The sequence below is a fragment of the Pollicipes pollicipes genome, unplaced genomic scaffold (genome assembly GCF_011947565.3).
Source record: "Pollicipes pollicipes isolate AB1234 unplaced genomic scaffold, Ppol_2.1 Scaffold_4002;HRSCAF=4701_pilon_pilon_pilon, whole genome shotgun sequence".
NCBI lineage: Eukaryota > Metazoa > Arthropoda > Thecostraca > Pollicipedomorpha > Pollicipedidae > Pollicipes > Pollicipes pollicipes.
Window position 1 is genome coordinate 10,085,985 of NW_023596420.1, and position 27,855 is coordinate 10,113,839.

At 57.5% G+C, this 27,855-nt stretch overlaps 1 protein-coding gene and 1 long non-coding RNA gene across 3 annotated transcripts; one reads left to right on the plus strand and one right to left on the minus strand.

The window, feature by feature from the left end:
• Positions 1 to 1,633: 1,633 nt before the first annotated feature.
• LOC119093695 (mitogen-activated protein kinase kinase kinase 10) lies at positions 1,634 to 18,632 on the minus strand. Of its 2 annotated transcripts, none has more exons than XM_037216697.1 (13): positions 18,492 to 18,631; positions 14,132 to 14,421; positions 13,615 to 13,749; positions 12,998 to 13,087; positions 11,616 to 11,762; positions 11,259 to 11,370; positions 9,663 to 9,995; positions 9,046 to 9,221; positions 8,557 to 8,667; positions 8,139 to 8,223; positions 7,574 to 7,702; positions 6,578 to 6,721; positions 1,634 to 1,754 (listed from the first exon to the last, which is right to left on the minus strand). In XM_037216697.1, exons 2-13 carry the CDS (start codon positions 14,360 to 14,362, stop codon positions 1,741 to 1,743), a joined length of 1,707 nt encoding a protein of 568 aa, XP_037072592.1. In that variant the 5' UTR covers positions 14,363 to 14,421; positions 18,492 to 18,631; the 3' UTR covers positions 1,634 to 1,740. The 2 variants fall into 2 exon arrangements, with proteins under 2 accessions (XP_037072592.1, XP_037072590.1); XM_037216695.1 differs by lacking the exon at positions 1,634 to 1,754 and adding an exon at positions 3,599 to 3,741 and having other exon boundaries at positions 18,492 to 18,632.
• Positions 18,633 to 19,463: 831 nt separating this feature from the next.
• On the plus strand, positions 19,464 to 24,748 carry LOC119093287 (uncharacterized). Its single transcript, XR_005093629.1, has 3 exons — positions 19,464 to 19,882; positions 24,019 to 24,185; positions 24,726 to 24,748. It is a non-coding gene; the product is annotated as an uncharacterized LOC119093287 (long non-coding RNA).
• Positions 24,749 to 27,855: the final 3,107 nt, after the last annotated feature.

Genomic DNA, 27,855 nt, shown 5'->3' on the forward strand with positions numbered 1-27,855 from the left:
TCCGACTCGGGCGGGCTGGCGCGCCACCGGCGCCCGGCAGACCACGACTGGTCCGGCTGGAAGGCCGCGTTGACGCTGGCGCCGCGCGGAGGCCGCCGCGCCGTCGCTGCCGCCGCCGCCACCGTCGGGTCGTACGCCGCCGAGTAGCCGTCCAGGTGGTGCGCGTACTTCCGGACTGATGCGCTCGCTGTAGTGTACGCTGGCCACAAAATCGGACGGCGGCGACGCCTCCACGTCGACGCCCGGTCGGAGGTAGTCGGGCGGCCGCGAGCGGCCGCGGTACGGCGTGCGGGGCGACATCTGGCGGAGGTGGGGCAGTCAGGGCGCGGAGCTAGCAGCGGCTGACTGGGCGTGACACGGGCGGACCGGACCACATAACACCGCACAGACCGGACGACACACGTCCGACGACACTAGCCAAGACACCATCCCGACTGGGTCAAACGATGAACACAGACGGGAGCAGGACGCATCGGACGGGTCGGAGAGTCGTCACACAACGGCAGCGCGAGGTGAAGGTCACCGACGCCACGGACGCACACACTCCACCCCCATCACAGACGTCTCATACAATCGACAAAGACAACAACAACCAGCTCCCCTGTTCACGAACAATCAGCTGATATAAGAGCGGCACGAAGGGTGGCGACGGTGCCAGCCAGCGCGGGGTAGACCGGTGCCGGCGACCCGCCAAGCCATACCACGCCGCGCCCCGCCTCGCCCATAGGCTTGCTCAACCGCGCGCCCGTGGAACAGCGCACCTCGCCCGCGTTGGAGGAGGCGCCCGACCTCTTGCGACGTGGCGCCGCCGGCGGCAGCCAGGCAGAGTCCGTGAAGCGCAGCGGCTGAAATGGGAAGCTCGACTTACGGGCACGGCCGACAGGTGACGTCAGCACTCACGGGAAACATGCTAATGACAGGAGTTTGCGAGTGCGCCGACTGCTGTGGTCATCTGCGCTCAAAGACACGTAGTAGTCTGCGCTCAAAGGCATGCCAGCCACGCACAGCGGGATAGCCATGGGATTGTCGGTAACACTTTCTCGACAGTCAGTTGGGAAAACACTAGTGAGTGAGTCAAGTCATTTCGTTCAGATCTCTGACGTCCATTGCCAACTTAATATCTCCTGAGGTTTCCGCGTGATGTAAGTCCGCCACGACCCCGAGATACCAGGTCAGGCCGGAGAACAATCAGCCCACTGCTCCCCGCAATCAGGTTAGGTCTCTCTCTCTCTCTCTCTCTCTCTCTCTCTCTCTCTCTCTCTCTCTCTCTCTCTCTCTCTCTCTCTCTCTCTCTCTCTCTCTCTCTCTCTCTCTCTCTCTCTCTCTCGCTCTCGCTCTCGCTCTCGCTCTCGCTCTCGCTCTCGCTCTCGCTCTCGCTCTCGCTCTCGCCCTTGCTCTCGCTCGCTCTCTCTCTCGCTCTCTCTCTCGCTCTCTCTCTCGCTCTCTCTCCCTCTCGCTCTCGCGCTCGCTCTCCCTCTCTCTCGCTCTCGCTCTCGCTCTCTCGCTCTCGCAGCTCGGGCCTCAGCCGGACAACGACCACCAAACCGTCCCTCGGCTCCTTCCAGTCAGCCAGCTCTGGCGGCGGCTCCCTTGTCGTGCCGCCCCTCGCGCCAGCCCTCACCCCTGCGTCCCGGTTGAGCGGCGGCCGCTGGTGCTTGGTCGGGCCGTGGTAGGTGTTGTGCGGGTAAGCCGAGGCGGAGGCCGGCGGCGGCGGTGCGTCTGTCGTCCACCACGGTACGCTCACGTTGTCCGTCCTGCCGGCGGCACGGACCGAGGTCAGACCAGGGCGGGGGAGAGGGGTCACACGGAGGTCAGGGGTCAGACTCCAGCTGCCGGGGGTTACGCGAAGGTCAGAGGCCTGTTTCCGGTTGCTGGGGCGGGGAGGGGGGGGGGGAGGTTCAGACAGAGTTAATAGGGACACCGATGACGGAGGATGGCGCGCAAACACCATGGGCGGCACAGATATGCGGCAAAAAATCTGAACCTGTGAGGCGGCAAATGCAACACTGCATGCTGACAAACTTGCATCCGGCATGTTCGAACTTGACTCATCTTACTGCCGCGAGCCGTTCGAGTACGCTTTCTTACCGCCAGCATATCATCACCGCGCGACCATCATCGGAGGCGCTCCGACGTCAACTAAGCCGACTTGTCACCTCCCCACTGGTTAGTAACTGAAAAACCTAGTAGTAATACAACCAACACAAAACAATGCCATGCAATTTAATCACACCCAAAACAGCTCAGCACTACCGCACCGTCCCACCCCACCTCAGGCTGCAACGTGTCAACCGGTCGCTCCAGCCCCCTTTCCCCGCCCGTCGCGACCACTCACGCTGCGGGAATGAGGCGCGGGTGGACGGGCGACACGTTGCTGAGGCGCACGTCGTAGCCGGCCGCCACGCCGGCCAGCTGCGCCGCCACATTGTAGAGCGCCAGCTGGAGGGCGCCCAGCCGCGACGGCCCGCCGCGCCGCTCGGCCGAGCCGTTGTAGAGTGTCGGCACCGGGATGTAGGGCGTGCTGCCGGCGGCGGCGTAGGCGCCGAGCGGCGCACCGCCGCCGGCCCCTGCCGGCCGCCACATGGGGCGCGTCACGGGCATGCAAGCGTGCAGCGGGCATGCCAGGCGCGCGCAGTGCAGGCGGACAGGTGCCAGAGGCGCGCAGGCGTCGTGCCGAGGGACGCTCGGGCGAGGCCGCGCGCGCGTCCCTGGCCCAGCTGATGAGGAGCGGCGGGGCGCGCAGCTGCGCCAGAGAGGCCCACACCTGTCCGAGAGAGGCCGCTGGCGCCGTATCACAACGCATAGTCTGGAAACCCCGGCCGGCGTCGTCACCACTCCCCGTGTACCGTCAGCACACGGCAGGCTCAAACACCGGTCCATGCCACCGCCCAGCAGACGCGACAGGCCGCGGGAGGGAGGCGCCCCCGAGACGGCGGGGTGCACTGGCGGAAGACCCTGCCCCGCACGCCAGTCGTCAGCACGCGTGCCGCTGACGACTGACGCGCGCGAGCGACGAGAGGTTGGGCCCGGTCCGTAAGTTGCGCCGCCCACCCTCAGCCGACAGCAGCGGTTCCGCGCGCGTCGCCCGTCTCGGCAACTATAGTGCAGTCGCACTGTATTCCGGTCCGGCCATGACGCAATCCCTTCAACTGCCTCCTGACTGCCTCCTCCAAGTGCAAAAGCAGCCGAGAAAAACAGCCCGTCGTGATACATGTCGAGCATGTTACAGAAACCAACAAAACGATGTACAAAATAGAAAATAAACACGCGCCATTCCGCGGCGTCGCGCCGTCTTGGCGCGTCTGTGTCCCTCCACCAAGAGTGCGAGACGCGAGCGCTCGGCCGGCCCCAGTGTCCGGTGAGACCAACGCCAGCTGATCACCCGCCTCCGCCCGAACCGACCAGAGCCCACCGCCAGCCGGCGGCCGCACCAAATCAGTCATCGTCGTCGACCGACGCACCCGGAGGCCACACGCACCGACACACACGCACGCACACACACACCGACGCACGCGCGCGCGGCCCTGGCGGCTCTGCGGGCGGTCCGAGCGCGCCGCGTCCACAGCCAGAAGTCCGGGCACGGCGGGGCAGGGCGGGCGGGAGGAGGCAGGAAGGCGGGGAGGTGGGGTTGCGCGGCGGGCCGCTAGGTGGCGCTGGTGTGGCGCAGCTGGACGGAGCCGTCCTCCTCGGGGCTGGTGGGGGCCGACCTAGAGACGGGCGCCGGCCGGCCCCGCCACGCCCCTGCAACAGAGTTGAGCGTCAGCTGCCGGGCTCGGCCCGGCCCGCACCGCCGGGCGCCACATGCGCCGCTACGTGGCAGGTGTCTTGTGCGCTAATTAAACCGGACTGAAGCAGTGGTGGACGTGCAAGACGAGCGCACGCGCAGACAGATGTGAACGGCAAGCCGAAAGGAACTTCAGGCAGGGTATCCAGGTGGTGTAGCAATCCGTTGTACATTGGTGCCACTGTACATACAAATATTTGCCAAGTGACCAGCACCACTTATAGAAGCGATGGCGTATGATGAACTAAGGTATAACTGGCAGACTTAAAGTCGAAAGGTGAGCACACTTCAAACATGGCTGTGTCCCTCTTGCAAAAGCCCGGGCGTTCCGGAGCCTCCGAACACCGACGGAACCAAAGCAAACAAAGCTCTGTGCCTACAGGCCCAGCGCCGGACGCCATACCGGGACGCTTCCTACGAAACCAATAAGGCAACGACGGCGGTGAGGAGGCATGCCCGTGTCTCAGATCTGTCGCTTACTGAATCATATTTACAGCCAACCGAAATCGAACGACCTGCAGGGTCGGGACGGGGACGGGGACGACTGCGGCAAACGACCTGCAGGCTCGATTTGCCGCAGTCGGATACGGAAAGGCGAGTGTGCCATACGAGGGCCTTTGCTCACTGGATACGATCCGCAGGCGTCGGTGTGTTTTCTCTCGTTCAGCGTTTTCTTACTATGAGTTTTGGACACCAATGTCGCACGCTCCTGCCGCGATTAGCCCACGAAAAAGTCCTGACTCATAAAATTCCTGACCGTCAAAATATCAGTCATCCGAAAGAAATCGTGTATACATCAGTCATTCGAATGAAATCGCGACTATTCTTAGATGAGGTGCGCGAGCTTTCAGCAGGGCAGCAAATACAGCTTCCGTTCAAACCGATATCGAAACTTCTTTAGTGCCCTTCTTTGATGAATCAGTTGGTGAATCAGGAGCCTGCGAACTTCGTCAGTTTTCAGCAATTTTCGCAGACACGTACTTCGAGGAAACTGCGTATCCTTTTATCCCCGATCCGCGCGACAGAAATCCGCATCCCGTCCCAGACCAAGCGAGAGACAGGGAATAGCCGACCCACATGACGGCACTTGTTCGCAACAACGCCAACCTTGAGCGACGGCTGTGAGCACCACGGCCGCTGAACAAGCCCCCCAAATCCACGTGGCCGCGCGGTACACTTGGTCTTTCACTGCACACATGTCGGGCGCCACTCAGTTTTCATGAGAAAAGCCCCAATACTCCCTCTAGTACCCAACTCATTGTAGCTCAAGAATAAATTACTCTGCTAACCCACAACACTGACGGTGATGGTGCTTTTTTAACCTCGAAACAGGAACTTGTAGCACACTACTGTTTCGCGCCTGGATCTCTCGTGGCGTCATTCTCGCTAGAAATAACGCTGTGAGTAGCATTGCACATAATCCTTCGCCAAGATCACCAAAACGTGGACAAATATATGCAAGTCGCTTCACGCAACATATCAGTCAAACCTACCTCACATTAGGGGGTAGCATAGTGTACATTACGACAATCTGAGAATAAAACAGACTAGCTGAGGAAACAATTAGCTCCCGACGAAAAGTGTGAGACAATGTGCAAACAAGGTGGATCTGATCCTTGGCCGGCAGACATATTGCGCGTTTGTCCAAACGTTAATGATGTAGCTAAGCATGCGTGACGTATCGGTAAAAACTGAGGTGTCGCAGATTCCTCCCACAAACGTCACGGGCAACACACCGGACAACTACCACAACGCCTGGCTTCCGGAGAACAGCCCTGTGCTTAAGGGGCCCGTCACAGCTAGACGCCCTTGTATTCTAATAATCCAGCTGTACTTCGCACTGAATGCCCGTTGCGGCTCGGAGGCGTTTGGCAAGCAGACGCATCTCTGCTTGAAGAGCAACGGCCAATACAAGTCCGGTCCCCAGTGCCGACGCCAGCCTTAGTTGGCTCGCCTCCCGTTCAGCAGCCGCCGGCGGCTGTCACTCCCGCTCCGGCACGCTCCGGGCCTGCTGGTCTGGTGAAGCACCTTTTGCGTGCATTGCGAACACGTGCATTGCGGGGAGGGACCGCCCCATCCGGTCACAGCCAAGGTTGGCTGCGCGCGTGGCTAGTGGTGGATCCCTTGGAACGGCCCGGCGAGGCGGAGGGCATCGCACCCATGTGACAGCCCACGGGCAGCTGGCGCGTGACTCCCATTGGCTAGCTCGGAGGGAGGCAGTGCCGGCCAGCGCCGCAGGGGCGCCAACACGCCGAGCCCGGCGGCACGCTCTGGCGTACGTCGGCCGCATGTCAGGCGCAGACAGACGCTCGGGGGTGCACACGTCGGCTCATGACGGCGATGAGGGCCCTCCGCAGCCGGCATCACCCCGCCCCAGCCACGCAACCGTCCCTCTCACCCAGCCGCACAGCGGAACGCCACACGCCCGCCACGTCAGTTCAGGGTGGGAGTGATGCTCGGCAGCTCGACAGTGGCGACGGGTACCACTCTCCACCAGCGAGACAGGCACCACGGCGCCTCTCCGGCCCGCCCAGAGCTCCGAGCGCCGGTCAGGACCGGGCAGCGCGAGGGTGGACACAGTACCAGCTGTTCGGGGCGGCGCACGGTGGCTATGGCTTTGCACGACACTGTCCATACACTCAGGGGTGGGCGAGCTGATGGAGAGCCTGAGCGATTGACTCACTGCCGTTGAGTTCGGGGAACACCTGGTCCCAGTCTGACCCGGCCACTCGACTCGCCGCTGCTGAGTTCGGGGAACACCTGGTCCCAGTCTGATCCGGCCGCTCGACTCACCGCTGCTGAGTTCGGGGAACACCTGGTCCGGGTCGGCGGTCTGTCCGGCCTCCATGAGGGCTGGCCGTGGCCGGGGCGCCCGCCGGTTCAGCTGGTGGGCCGAGCTCGGGCCCCACGTCTTGCCCTTCACGCCGTCCGCCGGCACTGTGGCGGCGCATGTAAGACGGTCACGGAGGCCAGGACTGTTCACGGCGGGTCGCCGTACGCCACAGGGTGCCACATGGGTCACAGTCTGCGACCGGAGAGTGGGGACACCGTGGCACGCGCGGCTGGTCGCCCAGAATCCGTCAATGGACTGGCATATGGGCATGAAACCCACACAGCCTGCGTAACCAAGCCCAAGCGCAACCTCGTGGGCGGCACTGGCGATTTGTGCTACAGCCGCCCGCAGACGGATGGGTGGATTAACAGCTGTCGCTTGCAAGTTTCTCCACTTCCAAGGGCGTATTCACACGGTCCGTAGCGCAGCACACAGTGGTACACGGATGTGGCGTGTGGCTGGGGGGTTCGTGAGCTGATATCACACACCAGGTGTACGTGACATCATACGGATCACGGGGCGCCACCACCTGAGGCTCAACGGGCCCCACTCGGACCGGAGAGCATAGCTTTCCCACCAACTGCAGGTGGCTGCAGTCAAAAGCGGGTTTTAGGTATACTGAAGGGAGGGGAGAACAGACTTGTAAAAACGCATGTGCCTTACGTCTATTTAGTGTTTCTTAACGCATGTTCAGGGCTTTGGATAGCACGAAGCGGTCCTCAGTACCCCTCCACGTGCATGCAAAGATAAATACGGCTACAGTCATGCAGTTGAGCATTAGACACAGGGGCAGATAGGTGTGGAACACTGGACGGGTCCCGTCACGAAAAGCACAGCGGCAGTTGGGCGTCCCCTCAGAGGATCACCACCAGGATGTGAGCGCTCGTGCGCCGGCCGCGCGCGCCGCGCACCGGACTGGAGCGTGCGACACGCCGCTGGCGTCGCTGGCTACTCACGCGCGATGGCTCGCAGGGCGGGTGATGGCGAGGCAGGCGGACTCTCCGGACTGGCCTGGTGCCAGGCGGCGCCGGCCGCCAGCCGGTCAGACAGCGCGCCGCTCTGAACGGTGAAGTTATGGCGAAAGTCTGCCGGACACACGGCGGCGGCGGCGTCAGACGGGCGGACACCGCTCGGCCGCGGGCAAGCCCGTCACGAGCCACTGCCGTCGCCGGACGACACGGCTGACTCGACAGCGCTGTGCCCGTCACGGCGTATAGTGCGTACAACAATCCGGGGAACGATCACTTAGTGAGCCGAAAGGTGTCAGTGCTGGAGACGTAAGACCACATCCGCGTCGCTCGGACCGAGCGCACCGACAGCGCGCAGGTCTCGCAGACCGCCGGCGTCAGTGACTGGAGCTGATCCATCTCAGCTCCTCCTCGGACCGACCTCGACCCTCAGCTCGGCGGCACAGCGCCGCCCACCGGCCGTGCGTCCCGAGCCGGCCGGGCTGTCGGGTGGAGCCCGCTCGGCAGCGTCGCCCGCGCCCCTCCCGGCCGCGAGAGACGCGCCCCCGCTCACCGGACGGCTTGCTGATCTGGTGGCCGCCCTTCAGCTTCATGCGGCCCTTGAACTTGCCCTTGGCCCGCTTGGGCGTCGGCGCCGTCTGGGGACGAAGGGCAAGCGAGGTGGTCAGTGAGGTCACGTGTGCTGCGGCCCGCCCCGGCCGCCTGCTGCGGCAGCGCGACACGCAGGGCCGCCGCCGGCCCCCAGCTGGCCACGCTGGCCCACCGCGCCACGGCCAGAGAGGTCTCCACACGCCGCAGCAGTGCTGAGAACGTATGCAGCGACAGACCGCGTGGCGAACCAACGCCAGCCGCCGCGGCCGCAGCTGCTGGTCCGGCGGCCCTCTCTCCCAACCGGGCACAGCCGCCGCGGCCGCAGCTGCTGGTCCGGCGGCCCTCTCTCCCAACTGGGCACAGCCGGCCCGGCAGCCCACCTGCTGCTGCTGCTGAACGATGACCTGGATCTCCCGCGAGAGCACGTTGAGCTCGCGCTCGGCCAGCTCCTCCTCCCGGCGACGCAGGTCCACCTCTCGGCTGCGCAGCTCCTGGGACAAGCCGCGGCCGCCGGGTCAGGCGCCGCCATCAGCGCGCCACTCAGCACATCCGCACAATCATATGCGCGCGCTGTTTTACAGTACGCTTCATAATTTTGCCATTGTCGTATGCACTTTACCGGCACTGTATAGACGCACCGATATTTTACAGGTCTACCACGACCACTGCCGTTCACAGTCTGTCAACCGCCGATACGCTACCGTAACAGTCCGTCTACATCACATGCCCCAGCTCCCTCCGCCCCTTCGAGTCGGGACAGCGGAGGCGTCCCCCCTGTCGACGCAAGGGGGACGGTAGGGTCCGCCGACTGCAACAGCGCCGGCGCGCTCTGCTCGAGGTCTGTCCGGCCGTCCTGTCGTCAGCCCCACCTTCTCCCGGTGCCGGATGTCGCGCAGCACCTCGTCGATCTCAGACTTCCAGTTCTCTTGCATGTTGTAGAAGCTCTCGCGCGGGTAGGACATGAAGGCGGAGCGCGAGATGTCCTGCAGCTTGGCCAGCACGCGCTCGAAGGTCGGGCGTAGATGCTGGTCCCGGCTCCAGCAGGCTGGCGGCGTCACACATGACAAGGGTACACATCAACACGCCAGCACGCCCCACACCGCGGCGGCGGCGGCCGCTGGGTGCAGCGGCGCACTGCGACCAGCAGCTCCGTCGGACTTAGCAGACACAGTGCTCAACAAATGAGCTCATATCCACGCCAATGTGATGGCCGAGCATGCCTGGTCGACACAAGCATAACATGGAGGCATGGCCGAGCATGCCTGGTCGACACGTGCATAACATGGAGGAATGATTGAGCATGCATCACACGAATCGCTGTGGTTCTTTGAAGACAACACTTAAGAAGTGCGTGTGACGTTTCTTCCACGCAACAGACTCAATCCACGTAGCCCGACTCCGACATATGCCGTTCCACCCACTCGGCAAGACCACCTCTGACCTCCGACCTCCCCGCCCCCTCAGATGCCCAGTGAGCGCTACTCACCGAGCATGAGTTCACTCCAGCCGGCCGGGCACGTGGACGGCACGAGCAGACTGAGCTTGTGCGACGCCACGCCGTACGCTACGGCCAGCGCGTCGATGCCGCGGTACGGCGTCTCGCCCGTCAGCAGCTCCCACAGCACCACGCCGAAGCTCCACACGTCGCCGGCCTTGGAGAACGTGCTGAACTCGATAGCCTCAGGCGCCATCCAGGCGTAGGTGCCCGCCTGTGTCATGCGCGTGGTGCGGTTCGTCTCGCGCGCCAGGCCGAAGTCAGTGATCTTGAGCGTAACGCGCCGGAGGTCCTCGCTCGTCTCCAGCAGTTCGCTGATGAGCACTGCGGACCGGTGCGGGACGGCGTCAGCGTCACGTGCCGCCACTGACGGACCGGCCGGTGATCAGGGTCAGCTCGTGAGCGTCGACAGCCGGCACGGGACGGAGTCAGCGTCATGTGCCGCCACTGACCGACCGGCCGGTGATGAAGGTCAGCTCGTGAGCGCCGACAGCCGGCACGGGACGGCGTCAGCGTCACGTGCCGCCACTGACGGACCGGCCGGTGATGAAGGTCAGCTCGTGAGCGCCGACAGCTGGCACGGGACGGCGTCGGCGTCACGTGCCGCCACTGGCCGACCGGCCGGTGATGAAGGTCAGCTCGTGAGCGCCGACAGCCGGCACGGGACGGCGTCAGCGTCACGTGCCGCCACTGACGGACCGGCCGGTGATGAAGGTCAGCTCGTGAGCGCCGACAGCCGGCACGGGACGGCGTCAGCGTCACGTGCCGCCACTGACGGACCGGCCGGTGATGAAGGTCAGCTCGTGAGCGCCGACAGCCGGCACGGGACGGCGTCAGCGACACGTGCCGCCACTGACGGACCGGCTGGTGATCAGGGTCAGCTCGTGAGCGCCGACAGCCGGCACGGGACGGCGTCAGCGACACGTGCCGCCACTGACGGACCGGCTGGTGATCAGGGTCAGCTCGTGAGCGCCGACAGCCGGCACGGGACGGCGTCAGCGTCACGTGCCGCCACTGACGGACCGGCCGGTGATGAAGGTCAGCTCGTGAGCGCCGACAGCCGGCACGGGACGGCGTCAGCGTCACGTGCCGCCACTGACGGACCAGCCGGTGATCAGGGTCAGCTCGTGAGCGCCGACAGCCGGCACGGGGCGGCGTCAGCGTCACGTGCCGCCACTGATGGACCGGCTGGTGATCAGGGTCAGCTCGTGAGCGCTGACAGCTGGCACGGGATGGCGTCAGCGTCACGTGCCGCCACTGACGGGCCGAGTGAGCGCCGACAGCCGGCACGGGGCGGTGTCAGCGTCACGTGCCACCAGTGCTGGACCGTCTGACGGCCGAGTAGGGCCGATGGCCACTGCACGAGCGTGGACATAAACAACCCACGATTGGCCCATTTGTTTGCTGATTAGTATCCCGATCATTGAAGTCCATTGCAGCAAACATGCAAACGACAACAAAACGTTGCCGCGCGGGGGCAACGGTCGCCGAGCAGGCCGGCACGGGCGAGCACAGGGCGCGTGCGGGGCGGCCCGGGGCCTGGACCGTCGGCCGACCCGCCGGCCGCCGCCAGCGCCTGCCACTGACCGTTGGACGACTTCAGGTCCCGGTGTATGAGTGAGATGGGACCCTCGTGGTGCAGGTAGTTCATCCCGGTGGCGATCTGGATGGCCCAGTTGACCAGGACGTGCGGCAGTATCTGCGGAGCGAGAGGAGCCCAGGCTCACGCCCTGCTGTCGCCGGACTCGATCGCTTACGCGCTCCACTATCGCCACAAACAGACGCGGCAGTGTAAGGCACATCCTCATGGACTGCGCGTGCTGATCAGCCCGGAATACTCGAGCATACGGACACAGACAACGTTCGCCGCCGATTGGCTCCCGCCTGCGCTGCAGCATACCCGGGCGCGGCGCGTGGGGCCCGCGGGGCTGGCCGGCGACTCACCTTCTTCTGCGCGAGCACGCGACTGAGCGAGCCGCCGCGCGCGTACTCCATCACCAGGCAGAGGTTGGGCGGCGTCAGCACCAGACCCCGCAGTGACACGATGTTTGGGTGCTCCAGCAGCCAGAACAGCCGGCCCTCCTGACGCACCTGAGCGCGGCGAGCACATACGGTCGTCAGACTCAGCCAGCTGGCTACGGCACGCGGGACACACCTACACTACAGGCACAAACCCAGCGCTGGTGGGGTCTAACACCGGTCCTGAACAGAGGAGGGATCAGCTGACGGGATGCAGGGGCTCCCTGTCCGCTTCCGACTCCATGCACGTGTCCTCACTGCTCGGCACCAAAGGCATGCACACGGATCCGAAAGTGCAGAGCCCGGTGATGTTTTTTTTTAGTTTTGAGTGTAAAATGCTTGCAGCGTTATGACAGCCAGGAGTGAGACTCTTAACTTAGCAAATGGACAGGTCAACTGGTACAAACCATCTCCTGCATTCCCCATAGAAGACTACAGCGTGCCGGGATGGACGCGGGCCTCTACAGTCATGTAAAATAAAAAAGACATGCAACTTGCGTCATATTTAGCAAATCACGTCAAAATGTGCGCAGCATTGAGTGCAAAGGAGTGGTGAGCAAGTCAGCCCTGGACCAGCACAATCCAGCTGTCAACCCCCTTTTACCACAGGCAGGGCCATGTCTGTTTATCTGGGCGCGTCTGTGACTGTCTGTGATAGTCTGGAACCGTCAATGATCATCTGTGACCGTCTGTGACCGTCTGGGACCGTCCGTGACTGTCTGTGACCGTCTGTGACCGTCTGGGACCGTCCGTGACCGTCTGTGACCGTCTGTGACCGTCTGTGACTGTCTGTGACCGTCTGTGACCGTCTGTGACCGTCCGTGACCGTCTGGGACCGTCCGTGACTGTCTGTGACCGTCCGTGACCGTCCGTGACTGTCTGTGACCGTCCGTGACCGTCTGAGACCGTCCCTGACTGTCTGTGACCGTCTGTGACCGTCCGTGACCGTCCGTGACCGTCTGGGACCGTCCGTGACCGTCTGGGACCGTCCGTGACCGTCCGTGACTGTCTGTGACCGTCAGTGACCGTCTGTGACCGTCCGTGACCGTCCGTGACTGTCTGTGACCGTCTGTAACCGTCTGGGACCGTCCGTGACTGTCTGTGACCGTCTGGGACCGTCTGGGACCGTCCGTGACTGTCTGTGACCGTCTGTAACCGTCTGGGACCGTCTGGGACCGTCCGTGACTGTCTGTGACCTCCGTGACCGTCCGTGACTGTCTGTGACCGTCCGTGATCGTCCGTGACCGTCTGGGACCGGCCAGCGCCGCCAGCTCCGACGCCGGGCACCTGGCGCCGCGCCGGCGCACCTGTTCGATGGTGGTGGCCCAGTCGTCATCTGATGTCCTGGTGATAGCCTTGACCGCGATCAGCTCATTGCGCCAGACGCCCCGGTACACCTGCGGCGGCGGCGGCGCACCCGGTCAGCGGCGGCGCAGCACGCAGGGCCGGTCAGCCCGCCCCGGCATGTGACCGGGCACGTCGTCATCAGGCACCCAATCACACTGGCAGGCTGCTGGATCACCGAGTACACGCGGCACCACCCACTCAAACTGCCTTCACCACTTCTTCGAGAGGCCAGACCAATATTATTATCTAAGGTTTGAATATGTATAAATGAAAACTCCCCTAAAGACATCGCGACGCGGAATGCCTTCACGGTCTTGCGCGACGGGAACTTTCATGCCGAACTGTTCAACCACGGCCTTACTTACTTGAGCCGTCCTTCACACACCTGATACCGTCTTACCATGCAGAAGCCAGTGTCAAGGAGGGTACAAACATGACCTTCAATGGTCCCGCTGACTATTCGAAGCCCCTTCGCGGGCCGCTGGGATAATGCAGCCCACGCCTGCGCCACGGAGCATGCCACTGAGACAGAGAGCCTCCACCAGACCGGCCGCGCCTACTGTTGCACCGCACCGACCTTGCCAAAGCCGCCGACGCCGATGATCTCATCGAGATCGATCTGCGAGAACTCGATGATGGGCGGGTCGCCGGCGCTGGGCGACGGCAGCTGGGGCTCCATCGCCGATACGAAGCTGGCCGGGAATACGCCCACCTGGCGGACAAGGTGGCGCGACTGGTCGGTGGCCGACGGGGGCGAGGCCGCACGCGGCATCAGCCGCGGCGGTGCGCTGCGCCAGAACGTGAGAGCTCTTGCCCAGGGAACCTAAGCGAGGAGCGTTGAGGCAGGGGGAGGGTAGCAGAATGGACGGTTCACGGCCAGCTAGCATGTGAAGCTCTACGTCCGCTAAACGAGTGACTGCGTCGGCAAACTATATACTTTTTTTCTTAAAAAAATCACCCATACTAACGCAACCTCTTTAGCGTCAATCTCAGAAGTGCCATAATCGTCATCATCGCCGCCTCCCCAGCCTCTTCGTGATCCGCCCCCCGCCCCCCTCCCCGGCATCTCCGCCATCCGCCCGGCCCACCCTCACCTGGCCGTCGACCTTGCCGATCCACCATCCGTCACCGCCAGAGATCTTGGTGTCCGTGGAGAGCAGCTCGACGCTCTGGCCGCGGCGCAGCGTCAGCTCGTCTTCGCCGCGGCTCTCGTAGTCGTGCAACACCAGCAGACGCACGCCCTCCGGCGAGGGCGTGGCCGAGGCGGCGGCGTGCGCGCCTGGCCCGCACCCGTTGGCGTGGGCCGTCGCGCTGCCCGGCTCCATGGCGGCGCCCTCACGCTCCGGCCCGGCCCGATCCGCACATCGCACGGGGGCGGCCACAGCTGCGGCGCACGGCACCAGGTCAACTGTAGGAGCGACCGCAGCAATTGTGTGGACGTGATGGGCGGGGAGGCGGGGAGGCGGCGAGGGGGGGGGGGGGGGGGGGGGAGGGCGGTGGCGGATGGTGGAAATACCGAGTCAAAATGCACGACAGACTGTTTACAATTGGCGCATCTTTCTCTGTGGGCATTGCTATCGCGAGAATTACTTCGGGAGCTGCTAAGATACCCTTGCCATCTTTACATACATATTCATGAAATCAAAAATCAGAACACATGGATGAACTTGTGCTGTAACCAATCCATTGTGCTGTAACCAATCACAGGGGCACCAGCATAACATCATAGGCATGCAATGGCATTAAGAATAGGGGGGTTGAGGGAACACTTGTCATGCAGATAGGCATTGGGCAATGCAAAGTTGCATCCTTTAAACATTTTAGTCAGACCAGCATGCACTAAAACAATGTGAATAGGAGGCATTGCTTTAACTGAATGGGGCTGGAACAGACACTGTTAATAGGTGTGGCAACCAAGCCCCCCCCCCCCCCCCACCACTGAATGGACCAACCAAGCCCCCACCATTGAATGGGACCAACCAAGCCCCCAGCACTGAATGGACCAACCAAGCCCACATGATTGAATGAAACCAACCAAGCCCCCACCACTGAATGGACTAACCAAGTCCCCACCATTGGATGGACCAACACAGCCTACCATGGTCTCATGACAGGCACACACTCACCCCATGATATGGACAGGCACACACTCCATGATAGACAGGCACACACTCACCCCATGATATGGATAGGTACACACTCACTCCATGATATGGACAGGCACACACTCACTCCATGATACAGACACACACTCACCCCATGATATGGACAGGCACACACTCACTCCATGATATGGACAGGCACACACTCACTCCATGATACAGACACACACTCATCCCATGATATGGACAGGCACACACTCACTCCATGATATGGACAGGCACACACTTACTCCATGATATGGACAGGCACACACTCACTCCATGATATGGACAGGCACCTTGTTATGTGGACTCTGACAGAAACTATTAGGCTTGTGCTTGCTTGCCTCCAAAAGAGAAAAAGCCTGCATATAAATTGCCAGCCAGAAATATAACACAACTACAGCCCTCATCACTGCTTGCTTGTATAGCTCATGGCAATACTGAGCGCAAGAATACATAAACATGGTGTCACTTTTAGCATCTGCTCCTTATCACTTTCTCATACATGTTTTCCCAGCCAAAGTCATAGAATCACATGGGTGGATAGTATGGTAATGCTCTCATGGCTTATGCCTGCAACAACCAGCACCCTGTCTTGCTAAACTGACAGTCCAGTGGCTTTGCTCAATGGTATTGACAAGTGGAAATAGTGCAATAAGGCTGTATGCTGGTTATCAGAATCACAAGCACAGTAGCTGTCACATTGTTTAATAAACTAAAAAAAACGTGGAGCTGTTTTTGAATGAAAGGTGCCTGCAGAGTGACGATCACACTTCTTTCACATGGAGAGGCTTGGCAACTCTATCAGAGTGTGTAAAATGTAGACAATTATTTCCATCCTTATAGCTTCATGAACAAAGCAAACAAGTCCTTACAAGTTAGCAATGACAAGCTAAATCACAGACCATGTTGCCACTTGCTAGAGTTTGTGGAAATGAACCTTCTCTTAATCAGTCTTCACCTGGTATGTTGCCTTACTTCACCCAAGCAACACACACAACCATGATGATTTTGTTTATTGGCACCCTCCACACTAAGCTGGACTCAAGACCATACTCTAGCAAGAGAAGATGTATTACACAATTTCATGTATCCTCTGCCAACAGCCCATCCTGTCCCACAGTTATTGCCCACACTTTGTGCTCCTGTTTTGTGCCCTTGTAAAGCATCTGACCCTTGATATTGGAGGCATGCTCAAAGTTTGTAGGGGTGAAGGAAAAGGAAAACTAACCCCTGCAGAGGCTACTCATCCTTCTGAAACAGCTTAACATTCACAATACAGAGCATACACTGAATGTATATAGGCTACAAAAACACTAGTACAAAATATTATGAGGATGGTTGAAACTAGCATGAAATCAGTTCTAGTACAGCCTTTCTTAGCAGTATGCACCCAGACTACAACTGTGCTGTTTACCAAATTACATGGGACTGGTGAATGTTAAGTGGATAGCCTGCCAAAAGCCATAGAAAAGTACATTATAATTGGACTAGGAGATTTTTATAGAAGCAGACAATTAATGGACCAGCAATGAACTTAAACTAAAATCCAGACAACACCAACAGATTCTGATGACTATAGGAACAGAAATATGAGGGTTCTTGTGATTTGGTGAGGAGGGATAGGTACCTCTATGCCATTTGATGTTGACCTGAGATAACTGTTCTTGAACCAAAGTCCTGTCATTCTCTTTCTTATCCATTTTAAGCTCTCTCCAGCCTGACCACTTCTAAACAGACATTTAAGCTTAACTGATAGCCAAGCAAGGCTTCACGTACTTCTTATATACATGACAGAAACTCTCCTTTTCATATCTGCCCAATGGCATTTTAGGACCTGATACTTCTTAGCATGAACATGCAATGACCAATTAGATAGCACAGCACATGAACATCCTCATGAGATGTCCTGTTGAGGATGATAAAGACCAGAAAGAATAGGGAGAAAGCCAGTCATCCTAGACTAGTTAGCCCTGTTTGCATGCTGACACAACACACATTTTGAAATGTGCATGTGTTAAAGAACAAGAGTTCTTTCCTCACACTTTAAAAGGTGTTTACCACTTCTTACATGTACATACCACTTTTTGCATGTACATGCAAGCCATCTTGCACTTTTTACAAGCTGAAAACTGTGCTATTAAATTAATTGTTTTGCTCCCAAAACATGCAGAACATTAGAAATGATGCTACTCCCAAATCACTGCTCAGCTGACCCTCAATCTAATGCAACAACATTAAGCGCTACCAAATTTAGGCTACGTACAAAGTTAATCATGGTTTGTTACGCAGCTTCTGAGCTACTACCACCAAACAAACTTGCCCTTGCATTCTGGAGCTGAGTATGAAGGAACACAAACCATGTAGCCATGGTGCTGACATCATATTTTTTTCATTTACATTTGCATTCTACAATGATCATGATAGTGGAATGCTATTGATGATACACCTTAGTGACTACTTAATCATCTGTTAACTGTGGCCTTGGCATATTTCTATGCAGGTGCTGTAATACTAATACCTTAATCTGTACCATCATGCACCAGATATAAACAAGGCTTAATCGCAAACCTAGATATAACAGCTGAATAACAGGTAAGATGGTCACAATCTAAATCTGCATTAATAATGCTGGGTGCATCCTATTCCTATCAATCTTGATTTTGATGTGTTCTGTAATAATTTTGCTGGTGTGTCAACTATAGCCTTAAAAAATAAAGACTGTGCAGGACAAAGACACACAATTTCACTATATCCATACTGCACCCACACACACATCTAACAAAACAAACAACAAAAACAAACTTTGTTTTCAGGATGCCTTACATTATCTACACTAGACATCTATTCATTAAATGAGGCATTATTAATAAGTGTCATTCACTGCACAGATACTAGATGGAACATACAAGCTTAATCCTAAGGCTCATGCTTAAACTTCCTCCAAGGCATGACCCCATCATCACTCTCTTGCACTTTTGATTCTACAAGATAAGAAACCTTGATGACATTTACTGGTGAGCCAAATACCAGTACACACACTTAAAGCATACATATGAGAAGCAGTTGTACCACTTTCACTTGAAACACAACATTCCTCGGCGCCACCACATAAAGGATGCCTGGCACCACCCATGTTTGACATGGAATCTCGCCAATCACGCCGCGCTGCCCATAATCAAAACCCAGCGATCTCGGGGGCGACGCACAGCACCCCGCCCATTGGTACGAGTTTTCTACTTCATTACAGACAAAGCATCTACAAGAGGCCATTCCGAAAGGCTTAGGAACGTTCAATTAGGTGATTTACCTGAAAACCTTCACATCTGCGCCCAATCCCGACTTGCTGTCCCGATGCGCTGAAATCCACGGATAGCAATCAACCAAGGTTAACCAAAAAGACGAGCCATGGCCCCAAACCAACAGACTGGAAAAGTCATGCTGTTGCCCTTCGCTGAAACGCTTGCGCAATACACTGTTTCACTTGGGTATACAACTGGTGTTCCGATGCTCCGCTGTTGAAGAACGCGAGACAGTTTCGCACCAATAAAGGAAGATCATTCCTGGTGGCCCATTAGTCTGCCATCCGCATGGACGACGCAGATGGTGCGTGCCACAATCCCACATAGGCTACATCTCCGCCGTACCATTTTCATAACCCTTTTGTGGTAAGAAGCAAGTCAGTTCCAATTTTTTTAATGCACCTTCATAGGTGTAATTTCATTTAGCTGCCTGGTATACAAAAATATGGTGAAACGAAATATGTTCTAATAGTCTGCCTCAGGGTAGCTAATATTAATGTCATCGCACTGACCTTGGTTTACCCGCTTGAACTGTCAAAGTTTTAACACCGAACGAGGGCGAAAATTTGCAATCATTTTCTTGAACCATCACCAGTTGAAGAATCTCAATCACAAAACTGCTATTTCTTCTTGTTAAGTGGCAAAAGATTACGGCAAAACTCGACTACAGCTGTTTTCTTCGTCATATCACTACTTAGCAGCACTTTAGCATTTCTTCATTTCTAGAACATCCCGTTCGGAGACATCCTTAAGACAGAAAATTGCTGGAAGCCTGGCCTGTGATTGGTTTTAGATTCCATAAAGAAGCACAATTGGTCAAGAAGAAGACGTATCTAGTCAATTTATTCCTTAATTATGGCCACTACGCTGATTAACATGCGATGATCCAATGCTGCATTCGCAGCCAGCTATCAGCGAAATAGTTGTTGATACATTGCGTCGTGATTTGCTGAAATGGTCTAACTGACAGCCAGATGAAGCGAACACAGGGATGGTTCTCCAGCTGGTCCTAAGCGCCGAACATGCGGTCATACAGCGAAGTTCCGTGTAGTAGTCATGAGTAAGGCTGTATTCAGCCGGGTTTGGTTTGGAAGTGGAGCGCTGCTGTTCGTCGGTCGTGGACTACGATGGGGTCGTACCGATAATTATGCAGAGATGACTCTAGGCTTGTGATGAGAAGTGTTGCATTTTTCACGCTTAGAGGTTTCATTTGAGGTCCTGTCAGCAGTCTTGAGCGCTGCGTAATATGGCCTCCCAGAACCTTGAGATTTTTAGACATGTCTTGTGGACGTCTGTTACTGGAGGATGGTTTTATGATCCACATCAAAATGTCATCATCAATACTATTCAGCTTTACTTCTGGATTTTACTTCTTTGTGCTCCATTTCTTATCACCATGGTAAGCAAAGATTTTGATGTTCTTGTTACCTACTGCAATTGCACTGCCTACCCAAAAAAGAAAAACACATCTTACTTCTGCCCTTTTGAGGCTGATTCTCAAATGTAAGTGCCTATGCTTAAAATATCATTGTGACTCAAACAACTGCACATTGTATGCACATAATGGACAACAGCAGCATTGCAAACTTGTCTCTAGTTTGTGGTACTAAGCTCTCAGCTGCCCATGGTTAATTTTTTTCACTTGGTCAACAGGCCTGGGTAGTTGGCTTGGACAATATGCAGTATACCCTTTTTCTTTTTTGGTGTGGCAGGTTACATGTATGTTGATATTGATAGCCATGGAGAGAATTGGACTTGGAATATCATGCATGCTCAGTCACAACATCATATTCACATGCTGTATAAATGCTTTTAGTAAACCAGGTAAAATTCTGGGCATATGTGAGGAGCTTTGTGAAGTGCCAGGAAAGAAGTGTCAACATGCAAGGCATATGAATGCGCTACATTCAAACAGTTCAGGCATCTAATGGTCATGGCTGTGCAGAAAAGTTCATGTAAGCATGCAGGATAAGTGTCAGGAAAGCAGTCAGCTAGCAGGATGCTATGATATCACAATGACAATTTGAAGCCAAATGTCCTAAGTCTAACCATAGCATAGCCAAACAGCTTAAAGCTGCATGTAATGTAACCTAGCTGCAATTATCATGGACCAAGAAAACTTATGCCATACCCAAGTGGTTCACATCTCTCTACTTTATTCCCATGTACCCATACTTTCTGTTGACATCAGAATCAGTCTGCAGATGGAAAAGGTTTGAGATATGCTTATTTAATAGCTGCATCTATTGGCATAGCCCTTGTCACAACCTTTCCAGTATTGCTTTTTGGCATAAAATTACAAAATTTTAGATTGTTCTTTTGCCACTGTGATTAGTAAAAAGCAATACAGGAATAACACTTGCCTTAACAATGTTGTTCTCTAATCAAAGCTCCCTATGCTCACTCACATTTGCCAGTAGTACTATCACCAAATGAATTGTATAGGTTTAGTGGTGCATCTATATTTTTTTCCAGGAAGGGGCAGCTCAGGGCTCGGGTTCTCTTTTCAGCAAGGGCCCCAGTGTATGGTTATGTCTGGTCTGGGGATTCATAGGACTATCTAGGGCTCCAGACCTTGGATGCCTTGAAGACCAGCATATTGTTCCTGTGTTTGTTATCTTTCCACATGGGATTTATATGCTTACACTACCATTTCACACTGTTACTATTGATCATTTTGCAGTTGATGATAGGAGTTAATGCCACTATTGTTTGGTCCCAGCTAACATGTCAAACTGAGACCAATGTGAGTCCATGATGGGTGGCCATATGGGGCCATCTTGGCTGCTGACCTTGATCTCATGTGGGCATGTCATGGCCAGCCAACTGGGTCCCACATGGACAGCTGATGTGGGGCCTAACTGGGACCCACATGGGCATGACCAGCTGGGACCCACATGGCCAGTCCAGATAGAACCCATGTTACCACTCCAGATGGGCCTCAGTTCAGCACCACAGACCTGCTCTTGCACCCTAATACCAGGCAGACTGCTTCATATCATCAATGGTAACCTGGGCCAAGTTCAGCCACCATATAGTTGTTTGGCATTGCCTCAGCAAGAGCACTATCATACAAAGTGCACACTTCTGTGTTCTCATGTCCCATGTGATGATCACTTAACTATTAATGAATGGATTCTATGCACTGTTATTGCTGGTGTTGAGAGGGTGGTGTTTCCTGCCATTGTCACAGTCTCATCTGCCAAAACCACTTTTGTGGTACCTCCTTCACTTTGTTGAGGGAGACACCCTGGTCCGCTAAGTTACACAGGTTGGCCTCTAGAAAATAATTTTCATCCCCTGGGATTGCTTCTCCACACTCTGGGTGTGATTTTGAATGTATGTACTCAGTTTTTAGTACTGAAGTAACCAATGTCATATTTAGTTGTGTTCCATGTCTGATTATGATGAAACTATGACAGATACCTTAAAGAGTTGAAAAATGTGCCAGACATGCACCTTGTAGATATAAATATCCAACATCACTGGATGTCATGATGTGATTGAGAGCTATATCCTCTGTTGCAATTACTCTTAATGTTGCATGTGCTCATGAGAACAATTTGTCTTACCAGGATGTGGCAGAGATAAACTGTTGGCTGAAGCAATGCTTGCATGCATTCTCTTAGAGCATTTGCATGGAAAATGCTGCTTTGGGTTTTTTTTACATAGAGCTTGCTTGCATGTTCATGCCTGCAAGGAAAGGCAGCTTGAGCTCTTTCTGTTAGCACAGGCTCATGTTATGGTTGATGCTGTCTTGGACAGGGCCCAACACTGAAAGCTAGTTATTGTTTGCCCTCATCACTTTATTTCTTTGAATGCAGTCTTCTGGCTAGTGTTGCTTTTTCAACTTTTGCCCAAAGTCTAACTTGTTCATATATTTACTGCCTTCTTGCAATTGCTGCTCAGTTGCAGTTACATTAACTGCTTTATTACACTGGGCTTCATATGACAGGTATTCAGGAGCATATGATCAGGGTGATTTTTTGGCCATGGAATTTTGAGTTCATAGATTCATCATTGCTCTGTGCCAGTCCTGGTAGTCACTGGGAAGACACTGTGTCCTAAAGAGCTAAGCAGTGTTTTTTTCCACATAGCAGCCACTGATTATCCAAACCACAATCTGTTGTTTATAGTGTGAGCAATGTCTTCTTAATATCAGCAACTTATTTCTCACCAAGTCTTAACATCCTTTTATTGCCTTGCTGGAATTTCACTTTCAAGCTGTGGTGGGTTTTGAAACAGACCACCAGGAGCAGAAGCTCGTGTTGCTCCCGTTCCGAAGGTTCTCCGCGGATCTTTGTCGGAATGTGGCCGGCCTTTGTCGGAATGTGGCTGGCGACGGTGATTTTGCAGTTATCTCCAATGTACCAGATTACCAACGGCATCGGCGTAAAGCGATCTTGCCACATAAATACTGTTGGCTGCAGGCGAGGAGACGGGTGCCCATTCTCACCAAATTATTTGCGGATTGGTGACTTATGTTTTTTGAGGGTTGATTGTGTATTCAACTCATAATTGCCACCTAGCAAGGAGTGCCTCAGTGTAAAGGTGGTTGACTGTTGTACCAATACTAGTTTGTTTACAAAATGTATGACGCTGATGCTGTCCAGGCCGTGGGAAGGGTAGCTTGTGCATAGCCCGGTAATCCCACACATGCTGGACCGCGGACAGCAGACTCGCCACAGCGGACCACCGCCGGCTCCCCGTGGCGCCTTTTGACGACGCGCGTAGTTGCCGGGATGGTTATGGTCCCGCCCTTGCGCGCTTACCGCAGTCTAGTCTGGCGCGGTCCAAGTGCCGCTGACGGGGGCGCTGGGACACGAGTTGAGCCCGTGCAGCGCCGGGTCCGGCCCATATCCTGGCGTCCCGGCCCCGGGCCGGCCTTATGGTCCTCGCGTCAGTAACCTCCAGTCCAGTCCCTGCCTGCGGGAGCTGGGCCCTCACATCGACGGTGCCTCTCCCGCGGGAAGGTCATGTTTTGTCCGCCGCGGAGGGATCTCCGCCTCCTCTGGTAGTTCTCAGCGCATGTCACGGTCCCCGCAGCATCTATCTACACCGTTTTGGCTTCCGTCTCGGTGCCATTGTCTGCCCGCATCACCCACTCACTTCATTGATTCAGATCGAATTTACGCTCAGGACTACCTTTCGCTCCCAGGAATCCTTACCAATTTGGTTGTTAGGTTGTGGCTGTGACTGTAACTGTGACTGTGACTGTGGAGTATGACTGTGCCTGTGCCGTGAGGGGCGGCCATGCAGGATCGAACCGAGTTTGACGTAGGGGCGGTTTGCCGTCTGAACATTTGGCTTTATGTTGTAGCGTATTTAGCCAATAATGCCTGTTGCGATCCCAGAGTTTTGCAAGATTCTCTAGATGTGTGTAATGCAGTGACTTTTAGGCAGGTACTGTCATAGTTGGCTGGTGTTTTCTGGGAAATCTGGCGTGAGTTTGCCTCATGCTGATAGCGGCGCCGAGTTTGTTTAAGAATATGTTCCGTACGATGACAGGTTTAACCTCCACGGTGTGTTTTTTAGTACTCATCGCGATCAACGACGATTTGGGCCATGTACTGCACGTCCACATTCATCGTCTTTGCCGCCATCAAATTCGTCAATTACCAACTGCACAAAATGTACGATACATCGGAGTATGTCGAAGAAAAATCTGAACCGGATGTTTCTTCAGAAAAGGGCGGAAACAGGTGAGATCGCGACCCTGGTGGTCCGTTGCTATCCGAGGCAGCGGGTTGCAGGCGGACCAGTCGCTGGGCGCCTGCAGTTCGGCGGTGCGCCTTTCTGTAAATAACAAACCCTGTCGTGATGACCTTGAGGCGGCCGGTGTGCCGATAAATCGTGTTGCATTGCACCCACCCCTCGCATACGTCATCATCGGAGAAGCGAGCGGCGGGAGTGGCCGCGCGGTATCGGCCTCCGCCGGTGATCGCTGCTGACGGGGCGGCTGCCTCCCCCACTCCCCTGCTCCGGTCTCGATCCGGCCCGGACGCGTCACGGGCCTGGCCCGTCTTACAAGCGTCGTCACTGATGTCTCATACACTGCTGAAGCGCGAACGTACGCGGCGTCCGACGGCGCGTACGGTCATGCACGCACGGCGAGTCGTTGTCGGCAGGCCCGGCCACACGGCGGACTGTGTCCCGGCTCTGTCAGCGGGCCGTGTCGGTCCTGGCCGCGGGACGGCTGCGCGCCGCGCCGCCCGCTCACCGGGCGTCCGTCCATGTTACAGCCGCGCGGCGGACAGCATCGAGCTGGCGGTGCTGGACGGCCGGCGGCCGGGCGCGCCGCCGGCCGACACGCCGCCGGCCGGCTGCAGCTCGCGCAACTCGGCGCACGACCTGGCGCTGGCGCAGTGGCCGACGGGGCGGCGGCCGCCGCCGCCGGGCGTGCCGCAGTACAGCGCCGAGCGCATCGGTGAGGCCCGGGCACGGCGGCGGCCGGGCGGAGAGGACGCCCTCCGTGCCTAGCGGCTGTCGCTTCATGACTCGATACCGTGTGCGTGGAGCATTGGAGGGAAGCTTTCGATCGTGTCAGGGCACAAGCGTGCCACGATCACTGCAGCGACTCTTGTCTCGGCGTTGTCTCTCGGTGCCATTTAACCGATAACCAAGTCTCATCGGTCGAGGCGAAGTCGTATCGGTTGGTGACTCACGCAGCTACGCCGACCCGCCCTACGAGTGGATGATCCTCCGATGTTGTCATTCTTTTATGCGGTACTTGGACGGTATGTTACGCTTATGGAACTGTTGTCTTTCGATATCTCGGTGGTGCCTTATTTTCGCGGTCTTGTTCTACGATCACGTGGTGTTACGATGTTGAACCATGACGGCATATTGCGGCATTAGGACTTACGGTCGCGTTGTGCGGTGCCACCAGACCTACAGGCGGACGTCCACCAGGTGGAGAGTGGCCTGGGACCCCTGCGGGACGTGCCCACTCGCCACCGTTCGCCCACCCGCCACCGGTCACCCACCCGCCACCGGTCACCCACCAGCGTCACAGGTATACAGGAATGATGCTGGTCTCCCATCCGCCACCGGTCATCCGCCAGCGTCACAGGTATACAGGAGTGGCGCCGTCCCGCCCCCGTCCCCCCCCCCCTCACGGGTCCTCCACCAGCGCCACAGGTGCGGCACTTCCTGCTGTGGCTCGCTAGCAGGCGGGTTCAAGACTGGGCTGTGGTCTTTCCGGTGACGGACAGAGACGCGGTGCTGGGCCTCCGTTTGCGTCTGATGCTGTTGGTTCTGGAGCAGGCGGAGGCACGCAGTGGCGTTCTCGTCAGTGGCGACCCGTTATTGTGAGTTGGCCCGTGTCTGCAGATCACCCGATTGACCTGATATCGGAGCTGCCGGAAGACAGGCTGGCGGAGGACGACACCAAGCTCTCCGTCTCTTCTATGCAGGTGGGTGAGGCGCAAAGGCAGCCGAGCGACGTCTCTGCTCTGCTGGCGCGTTGGCCGCCGCCCTGTCGCCTTTTCACTGTTCCGTGGGTTTCGTTGCGTCATTGGGCCCGCCTAAGCTCATCGCAGCACGTAACAGACGATCTCCGGTATCCTTAAGCGCACGACGTGCTGCTGAAAAGGAATGCATGAGTTGTGTTGCTGGGGTTGTCTGCCATTTGTCTCCTTGCGCTTGCACCGCAGGCATGCACGCCACCGTCCCTAATACGTCATGATCGGTGCCGCGTTGCATTCGTCAGACGCCACGTGTCTGCCCCCGTCGTCTTTCCGTACCTGGCCCCCGCCGCGCGGCCGTGACTGGCTTGGGCCCGGCTGTCCATGAGTGCCGCCCCTCCGCTGGCCCCTCCTGACCCCGCCCTCCCCGACAGACTGGCCGTGAGGAGCTGCCGACCCGCCTCTCGCTCGCCATGGCGCCGGAGATGGACGACATTCGCGAGTCGGCCATTTTCGACCTGCCGGCGTTGTTGTCGGCCGTGCGCGAGCGAGGTGAGCGCCGGCCGGAGCCGCGGTGTCGGGTCCCGTCTGCTGACGCGGCCGACGCTGAGGTCAAATGTCTCGGCGTACAGTGGGGCAGTCGTTCGCCGCGCCTGCGATCGCGTGTCGGGCAGGGCTCGCAGCGGCTGGTGGTATGATGGGTACGTGTGAACGGAGAAACGAAAGTCAGATTTTCATTGTGGTTTGAATGGCATGGTTGGCTTCAGTTAGATGTCGCATGTGAAATGTTTTTTATTACGTCACCACCCAGTATTCTTTACAAACGGTTACGATATGCAAACTGGATGCGGGCGCTCGTCAAGGCTTGCAAACGCATTTACACCGCTGTTGGCACAGGCCTGGATTTTTTCTTCAGAAATGGCGCATCGCGACAGAACGCGCGCCGGCCCTCGACGCCGGGGGCGGCACCTCTACGTCCCTCTGACCGTCGCGCCGTCTCCGATGTTGCAGTGCAGAACACGATGCCTTCTGGCTACTTCCGTCGGACGCTGAGCGTGTCGGACACGAGCACGGGCCGGCAGGCCGACTCGCGCGGCGTCGGCCGGTCGCTGGTGGAGCTGCGGCACGGCCGGCCGGCGCCGGGGCACTCCGCGCCGTCGCCGCCGCCGCCGCCGCCCCCTCCGCCACCGCCACCGCCGCCTCCGCCGCCGCCCCCGCCGCCACCGCCCCCGCCACCCCCGCCACCGCCGCCCGCTCACTGTCAGCCGCAGCAGGTGGGTGGAAGCGTCACGGCTGGCGCCTACCCCGGCCTGGAGGGGGGGGGGGGGGTCTTCATCGGGGACGCTCTCTCGTGAGGACTCTCCCGTCGTTCAGGCTGTCACAGTCGCCAGTCGTGGCGAGTGGACTGGGGGGAGGGGAGGATTCTCTCAGACGCCTCCGTCGGGCGCAAAATGACTGCCGCTGTCGAGGCGCTTTGAAGTCCAAATAGCTAACTAGCTCAGTTGCCTCTGTGTAGCGAGAAGTGCAGCAGACAGAGGGCGTTGCTTGATGGGGACCGGGCTATCTCGCATCCATCTGCCGAACACAGCGGCTTGACGGCCGCCGGACAGCGGCTCCACCCGTCTGTGACCTCGCTGAGCTTCCCTCGCACCTAAGTGCCGTCGTCATGCGTGCGCGCGCGTGTGTGTGCCCGCAGTCGCGGCCGTCGGCGTCGTCGGAGGCGGTGGAGCAGAGCGCCAGCGACGACGAGGCGCGCAGCAGCGACTCGCCGCTGCTGGAGGACCAGTCCGCTGACGCCGCGCCCACCGCCGCGTACAGCGGCGCCGACGCCGGTGAGGGGTCACCGCCAGAGGTCACCGCCAGAGGGGGGGGGGGGTTAGCCCTCGCCCTGCCGAGGGGCCGTGTGGGAGGCCACCGCCAGAGGCGCGCCGCTGGGTGGGCAGCTCCCGGCCTGCCGAGGGCTGGA